This window comes from Zerene cesonia, chromosome 26, assembly GCF_012273895.1.
Source record: "Zerene cesonia ecotype Mississippi chromosome 26, Zerene_cesonia_1.1, whole genome shotgun sequence".
NCBI classification, from domain to species: Eukaryota; Metazoa; Arthropoda; class Insecta; order Lepidoptera; family Pieridae; genus Zerene; species Zerene cesonia.
Genome location: NC_052127.1, coordinates 2,295,622 through 2,304,393, shown reverse-complemented (window position 1 = coordinate 2,304,393; position 8,772 = coordinate 2,295,622). Strand labels below are relative to the sequence as shown.

At 40.7% G+C, this 8,772-nt stretch overlaps 1 protein-coding gene across 1 annotated transcript in view; it reads right to left on the bottom strand.

Annotated features, from left to right (window-relative positions):
- Window positions 1–8,772, bottom strand: part of LOC119837160 (focal adhesion kinase 1) — a 40,070-nt gene that overhangs the window by 1,264 nt on the left and 30,034 nt on the right. Inside the window, exons 9-21 of the mRNA XM_038362683.1 lie at window positions 8,243–8,364; window positions 7,553–7,639; window positions 6,562–6,643; window positions 5,706–5,741; window positions 5,086–5,208; window positions 4,738–4,818; window positions 4,062–4,229; window positions 3,430–3,562; window positions 2,571–2,703; window positions 1,960–2,101; window positions 1,255–1,459; window positions 741–868; window positions 3–324 (exon numbers count right to left, since the gene is read on the bottom strand). Of these exons, the coding sequence (XP_038218611.1) occupies window positions 3–324; window positions 741–868; window positions 1,255–1,459; window positions 1,960–2,101; window positions 2,571–2,703; window positions 3,430–3,562; window positions 4,062–4,229; window positions 4,738–4,818; window positions 5,086–5,208; window positions 5,706–5,741; window positions 6,562–6,643; window positions 7,553–7,639; window positions 8,243–8,364 (1,762 nt within the window). The remainder of the gene's footprint in view (window positions 1–2; window positions 325–740; window positions 869–1,254; window positions 1,460–1,959; window positions 2,102–2,570; window positions 2,704–3,429; window positions 3,563–4,061; window positions 4,230–4,737; window positions 4,819–5,085; window positions 5,209–5,705; window positions 5,742–6,561; window positions 6,644–7,552; window positions 7,640–8,242; window positions 8,365–8,772) is intronic.

Genomic DNA, 8,772 nt, shown 5'->3' with positions numbered 1-8,772 from the left:
GCGAGGGCGGGGAGGACGGCGCGGGGGGAGGGGACGGCGGCGCCACGGGGTCGAGCCGGTGCAGCTTGTCGGCGGGGATGGGGGCGGTGTGGAGCGGGACGTCGATGACCTCGTCCGGTTTGGGGTTGGCGATCTTTTCGATCTCGTTCTCCGGTAGAGTTTGCGCGAAGTCGACGGCGACCGTGTTGAATACCGAGGCGGGCGTGTTGTAGGCCTGCGGGTGCAGCGGCCGCGCCTGGTTCTCGCGCAGCAGGTGCGCCAGCACGAGCGGGTTCTGCGCCACGATGTACGTCTGCGGCCCGCCCGGGCTCGACGACTCCGCTGCTGGAATAAGAATCAACGGTCACTAACAAAAACTATACACACCATTGCATCATGTCAAGTGCATTATTAATAGTAAAAAATGCCACGACAGAAAATAATTGCACAAATTATCCTAAAAAGTGCTACATACATTACCATTGTCGTTAATAGGCTGTTTTACACGATAACTAACATATTATTTTTTATGTATAAACTATAAAATAATATTTTCCTTTTAGATGTCCAAAAATTTTCTTGTATATGTTCATGTTTTATATTATTATATGTAACTATTAATATTTTACAAAATTGAGAGCCAAACACAATCACTTCTCTATTAATATCTCAAATGAAAAACTCTCAATCGTACACAATGTACGCATTGTGATCCGGCTCGAAGGACCACCAACGCATGCGTCACACATAGGAGCACTCACGTGCGAGGTGGTTGTGCGGGCGGCAGGGCTTGGGCGGCGGCAGGTCGCCCCACGAGGCGGCGGCCACGCGCCGGTTCTCGCGCCGCATCGTGTCCCACGCCGTGCTGCGCTCCTCCTGCAGGATCTCGCTGCGGGGGAACATTGCGGCGATATATTGTGTGCCAGATAACTAATTTACAATTTTTTTTTATCGATGAATGCACGGAATCGATTAACGGAATTATTTGCATGATCTTAAAGAACACTGTAGATGTCATAGGTTTTTTTCTATTCGATTTTTTTCTTTAAACATCTTTGTTTTTATTTCGAATTGCATGAAACTAGATTATGCGAGTGCGAGGTACAGGGTGGGGGACGGACGGGAGGGTTAGCAGGCAGTGCGATGTAGAAGGCGGGGAAAAGATGGGCGGGTTAGTGCACAGTGCGAGGTAGGAGATAAAGGGAGGGGGATAGGGCTGGTGGGTTAGTGTGCAGCGCTATTGTGGGAGGAGGGGGTGTCGGAGGGTGTGCTCACAAGAGCGTCTCCTTGAGGTGCGAGGCGGAGGGGCGGTGGGAGGGCTCGTAGGCCCAGCAGCGCGACATGAGTGAGTAGAGGCGCGGCGGGCAGCGCGGCGGCAGCGCCAGCCGCTCGCCGTTCTCCAGCTTGCCGATCACGTCGTTGTTCTTCACGCCGCTGAACGGCTTCACGCCCAGCATCAGGATCTCCCACATGCACACGCCTGTGCGACACAGGTTCACATAAATATTACACGTATAAATAAGATGTATTATTACTATGCCCAAAACGTAATAATATAATATGTATAGTTATGTAACGGTGTTAAAGGGGTTAATCACCATCGAATTTTAACAACTTCAATAAAAATGTCTCTTACTCACTCTTACATCATCTTTCATACATATCCAGCGAAAAATCCGACCATTATAATACCAGAATAAAAAGGGACTTAAATTAGATCCCGGTAGAATACCAAACGCCAAACGACGCGCCGCAAGAACAACAGTCTAAAACCTATTCTGAAGGTATAAATCGTCACTCCATATTGGGATCATTTCCACACAAATAATGTTATAAAGTGGAATGTTCGTCATTGTCAAATACTTTGCTAAAATGTTCGTCATTGTCAAATACTTTGCCAAATTGTTTCGCGTGCAGTATTATAAAAACGAATTTATACGACAAAAAAAAATTACAGAAACAAGATATTATAGCACTTACCAAACATCCATACATCCGAAGCAGAGGTAAATCTTCTGAAGTTAATAGACTCAGGTGCCATCCATTTGATGGGAAGTTTCCCGCGCGACGCCTTGTAGTATGACTTATCTTCTACCATCTTTGATAGGCCGAAATCCGCTAACTGCAATCATTGAAGGAGAATCGTTCAATGTTTATAAAAAAAGAAGAGATTTCTTGTTTTTAAATGAATATTTTTTTTTGCTGGTTGTGAATTTAATATGATTTATGTATAATTTTGACAAAACACCGCAACTATATTGGAATATTTAATTCATGATTTTATAGTCTTTTGTGTGATTTTAGGCTATTAAAAACTACATCACTAACTAACGCATACGTTATCACAATTCAAATTGAATTTTATATTAAACTTTGCTCATGCGTTAACTAGCAACTGCATAATAATTTCTCACATACACACATGCACAAACACAAACACACAATTGCTTTTCTTTTACAATGTGTATTTTATAGTCTTGATATTATAGCCACAGGAAAACGGAATTAATTTGCCAATAAACCCTAATTGAGAGCTCAATAGTAAGCATTACTTTATTATTTCGTTTCGTTTTAAATTATTCTGCATTTACCTTAACACACGTAGGCGTCGAGACTAGTACATTTCTCGCGGCTATGTCCCTGTGCACGAATTTTTTGCTTTCCAAATAGCTGAGGGCAGTCGACAATTGGTAGATGTATAGGACTAGGGTGCATGTCTCCAGCCTGCAATGTAATGATCCCTTTTAAACGTGTATGTGACCAACTATTTTGAAATATTGGGTTATGCGACTTATTTATTTATTCGCTTAACAATTCTATGTACCAAATAAAAAATGTTGCAAATATGCAAAATAGAGACTTACATAGTACATAATACATACTACTAAATATAAAGTCTTTACTTTAGTATTTCAACGTTTTTTTTTTTTATTTATTTATTTTATCGGTCGATAGGGAAGCTCTTGACCAAAATCCCCCGTGCTAGTAAGCTAAGACATGGCCTAAGATTGAGCGCGCTCCTTTAGAAGGTATCCGTTGACACAACTCTCGATTCCCCAAGAACCTCAAAGGAAGATAAATGTTGACTCAACCCCTGGAGACCCTTAGATTATTAGAAGTTCCCCTCGTCAGGATCCAGTAATTATCGATTCTTCAAGAACTTCAATACTTATCCGTCTTATACTACAACCAGCTTCCGCCCGCGATTTTGTCCGTGTAGAAATAAGACATTTACAAATTATTTAGTGGCTGTATATTCCTTTTTTGAGCATTTAATCGAGATTAAAAGTATCCTATCACCCAAGTCAGATTATATCCTGTCTGTATACCAAATTTCATCAATGTATACCAAATTTCATCAAACTCCATTGAGTAGTTTCAGCGCGATTGACGGACAAACAAACGAAACATTCACATTAACAACATAAGCGTGAAGCGCGGTCGACATGCCTGTGCGCGTTCTGCTGCAGGTAGGCGCGCATCTCGCCCAGCGTGGCGAGCTCCATGACGATCCAGATGGGCGGCGCGCTGCACACGCCCACCAGCCCGATGATGTGCGGGTGCGAGAACTGCTGCATTATATCTGCAAATTATTGAAGTGAAACTTCTTTAGAATCGTTGTGATTTCAAACCTGATGCAACGGAAAAACGACAGGTAAGAGACACAAATACAAAAATGTGTAGAATGAAGCCGGCAAAGAATGAGACAGAAATATACATACTGTTTTATATTTTATATATATTCATCTCATTCTTTTTTCGATTTACTGAAGTTTCACTTCTATCGTGTGTGAATCGCACACACACCTTTTTTTTTCAACATGTTCACTGTGCACACACACAGACACACACTTCTTATAAGGGGTGAATAAATAAATAAATAAATCTTCTGAATCGCGCAAGCGAAATGTTTCCAACATCATTCAAGCGGGGGCTTTACCGGCCGGCCAATCGTGTAGAATGGTCGAGGATCCTCCCTTGTTTTTGAGTAATTTTTATAAGAATTTAAGAAGACGGATTCGAACATGAGTTTTTAAATGTTAAATTAGGTTCCCACAGTGACCCTGATCGACTATACTCACAGGCCTCTTCGAGAAACTTCTCGGCTGTATCTAAATCGGCGTCCATCTTGCAGGTCTTCACCGCCACCGGCAGAACATACTCCCCGGTCGGAGTCTTGCCCTGCTGCTTCTGTATGGCGAGCTGGCGACGCAGCGACGGGTGGTTGGCCGATGTCACTTTACATGTACCTGGTGATTATATATATTTGAAACGAAGTTACTTATCGCATGTCGGGAAAGGAAACTGAATGATGGGGGGGATGTCGAATTGTTATACTACTACTGTCATACTACTTTCATCAATATTCGAGTGATCTTGGTTACACAGTTAATAACTGACAGTATAATTTGGACGAAAAAGTAATGCTAAAATTGACGGTATACAAAAAATATGCAAGTGTCATAACGCAGTGTAAGACATCGCTAATTTTAATATTAATTATATTTATATTTATATTGTAATTATAGTAGAACTGGTATATGGTCTCTATATGGTGTCATCATCATCATCATCATCATCATCAGCCCATATATGTTCCCACTGCTGGGACACAGGCCTCCTATGAGGGTTGAGGTCATAATCCACCACGCTGGCCAAGTGCGGATTGGCAGATGTCACATGTCGTCGAACTTTTTGCTTCCTGGACATGCCGGTTTCCTCACAATGAATGGTGTACGATCAAACAGATGAACTCACCTTTGTGAACATCACCGAACTGCCCCTCCCCAATGATGCCAGTCAATTCTATTTGATTGCGAACCAACTCGTAATCGCGAACTGTGAAAAAAAAAAGCAGAATATTATGCTTTGAATTAGCTTATTAATTTATTGCTCAATATATTACGCCTACGACCACTTGGCCATTCAAGTAGACACTCAATTCGTTGTGCTTCATCATTTTACTTAGTTACAATCTTATATACAAGGAATGACTTAATGCAATACCATGTACATTGAAAAAAAAAAAGGTTAATTTTCGGTCATATATATAGTTTTTCAATAAATAAGAATTCATGTAGAAAAAAAGAACAGGTATCCACAGACCGGCCGGCGTGGAGTAGTCCGCGTCGTCGTCCACGATCTCCGCGTAGTCCTCGGACAGCAGCGTGGCGCTGTTCCCCTCCCACGAGCTCGTCTTGCCCTCCGACGAGCTGCTGCTCATTTCCGCTGGCGAATTGTAATATTATTAATGATCATTGGGAAGAAGAGAGGAAGAGAGATAGATAGAGAGGAAGAAGGCGGAAACAAAGAAATAATGTTGTATTGAGAGGAAGAAGAGAGAAAGGAGAAAGAAAGAGAGAATGTTGTATTTAACACCACAAACAAATCAACAACAATCTTTTTTATGAAATAGCGGGCAACGGAGCTGGTGGTTCGTCTGATGGTAAGCGATCACCACCGCATATGAACTACCAGAGGCACTGCCTCCGCGAATCAGACAATATGCGTATATATGTATGACCACTGAACCGATTTATATGAAATTTGGTAATTTGAGACTGTTACGGATAGTTCTTATCTAGGAAATCTCATAGCAACGAGAAATATACGAGGAAAACACCATCCTTTTTTCTTTGAATACGCGGGGAAAGCCGCGGGCGGAACGCCAGTAAGAAATAGAAAAAGAAACGAATTCTAAACGACATAACGACAGTAAAACTTACTTTTACATTGGCAGTTGAGTTGTTTCCACACGGTAGCTTGTAAATAATGTTTCGTTTATTTTTGTGTGTTCGAATGGGCATAAACACTCATATTATTACATATTTTTTTTTTATTTACCTCTCGTCAATACAATCACTCTGTCTGTCTGTCTCTTTTTCATGTCCACCTTAACCATTGAACCGATTTGCATGATTTTGGACCGAAAATAATTTAAGACCCGAGAAAGAATATAGATTAGTATTTATCGCAGTTATCTCAGACATGGTGAACCGATTCTGATGAATCTTTGTTGAGAAATTTTTACACAGAAAAAATCTTTATCACAAGTCGGGATTCAATCTCGCATCATTTTCCCAAAATTTGCTACGGTTCGGCAAAATGACGCGACTTGACGAATGAATTTTAATAAAGCATTTGAACAAGCCTGTCAAACTTAAAAAATAGATTAGATTCTATATCTAATATATAAAATTCTCGTGTCACAGTTTTCGTTGCCATACTCCTCCGAAACGGCTTGACCGATTCCTCTGAAATTTGGTAAGCATATTGGGTAGGTCTGAGAATCGGCTAACATCTATTTTTTATCCCGATATTCCTACGGGATACGGACTTACGCGGGTGAAACCGCGGGGCGCAGCTAGTCTTATATATAAAATTCCCGTATCACAATGTTAGTAACCGAACTCCTCCGAAACGGCTGAACCGATTCTTATGAAATTTTATATGCGTATCGGTTGGGTCTGAGAATAGGTCAACATCTATTTTTCATACACCTAAATGATAAGAGTAGGGCAGAATAGCTTTTGCCGAGTCAGCTAGTTACAGCAACTATATATTTCTACAAAATACACATACTAGTTCTATTCCACAGCGACGTCTGCGAGTCGGTCACGAGTCGGCAGTAACCGTCGACCAGGTCCGCTAAACTCTCTGCAGCCTGTAATGTAAATAATATTTGAAAATATTATATTTAACCTAGGTGCCCGTCCCGACTTCGTCTGGATATCAAGATTCCTGTTTGATCCTAAGCGAGCATTTAATCGAGATATAAAGTGTCCATCACCCAAGTCAGCTTATACATACCCTGTCTGTATACCAAATTTCATCAAAATCGGTTCAGTAGTTTCAGCGTGACTGATGGACAAACATCCAAACAATAAACTTTCACATTCATAATATTAGTGTTATTACAAATTATAATACTGCAATTTCATAAAATCTTTAATATTAGTTTATTATTCATAATTATAATGTACTGCATTTCAACTGCTTTTTCATATCCGACAATATACATTGTATATACACATTCAAGAGCACTGTAGGCAACAACTATATATGTGGCAGTCGAGCACGATTCGGCACGAATTGGGCCGCCTCGCGCCGGGGGAAGTACCGCACCTACATAGAGCACGGGCGTGGAATAGCTTAGCGCTGTGTTTCGTTCGGTCAGTGGGGTAGCCGGAGACCCATATCCTTTTCCTTACCCTTCCCAATCCTTTTAGATAGATAGATAGATAAATAGATAACGCTTTAGTGCACACAAGAATTTATAGGAGAATATAGATAAACACAAACAAAAGAGAGAATATGTACAAATGGGGGTCTTATCGCCAGGTAGCGATCTCTTCCAGACTACCAGACTCCTTTTCTTTACTCCTCTCATCGATCTTTTCTTAATCCCTTTCCAATTGGAAGTCGGCAATCCATATGTAGAGGCGTAAGGTCTGCAATCGACCTTACGATTCACCTCTCCAAATGTCCACGGGCGGTGATAGCGCTTACCAGCAGGCGACCCACCAGCTCCACCAGCATCCACCAGCTCCATTCCCTCACAGCTGATACTCACATCGACACTGCTGCACGTGATCGTTAACGTTTCACTGGCGCCCTTGACCCGCAGCTGCAGCGCCGCTTTGCCGCACGACGAACCGCTCTGAAATAGTACAGGTTACATTTCATTGAATGTATGATAAATTGGAAAGAAAGAGACGAAGATATTTCGCTTAGTTAGCCATGAATTAATTAACATCAGATATTTAGGACGTAATCAAAATAATTAGATATGTTCTGGGAAATATACTTAGCTGAAATATATTGTACTACCTGCGCCCCGCGGTTTGACCCGCGTAAGTACATATCTCGTAGAAATATCGGGATAAAAAGTTGCCTATAGCTTATTCCAGTTGTCCAGCTGTCTACGTACCAAATTTCATTGCAATCGGTTCAGTAGTTCTTGCGTGAAAGAGCAACAAACACACACACATCCTTACAAACTTTCGCATTTATAATATTAGTAGGAAGGATTTATTATTAGATTTGATTGTTGTTTTATAGCATCCAAATTCATTATTTTAATGGATAAAAGCGATCAAGAGACCGTAATTCGCCGTACTCAATTATTTTGTTGAATAAATAATCATTATCATAAATATCATCACAAAATTGTAAAAAAAATATATTTTTTTTTTCACACAAAAAAAGGAACAGTGGGAGGTAAATGTGAAAATACCCTCTATATTCTACACACTATAAGTACCTGCGTCTGCGATTGCTGCGTGCAGTTGGACTTGAGCGTTTGCACGGCGATGATGTCGCTGAACGACGCTATCTTCGTGTACGTCGGCGGCTCGCCCGCTTTGTGCGACACGTACGATATATCTGCGGAAGGCAATTTTCCATAGATATTGAGTTAATAATGTTGTTTATAATATCATAATATATAATCACTTTATAGAATAAAACAGTCACTTTCCGCCGTTTGTGTGTCTGTATGCTTAGATCTTTAAAATCACGCAACAGATTTTGATGGGAGTTTTTTTAATAGATAAAGGAATTCAATGCTATAGTTTGCATCTTTAATAACATCCATAAAATAGCATAAAAATTTAGATACATCAAAGATAGGGAAAGGGATTTTACGCCGTATTTAACGCGTGCGAAGCCGCGGGAAATAGTGGACATAAGTTTAAATTAAGTTAATTCTTTTAAAAAAGTCCTTTCCCAATAAATATCCCCACGTATATATTACGTTCTACTTTATTACTTCTCATTGATATAAAATGATTC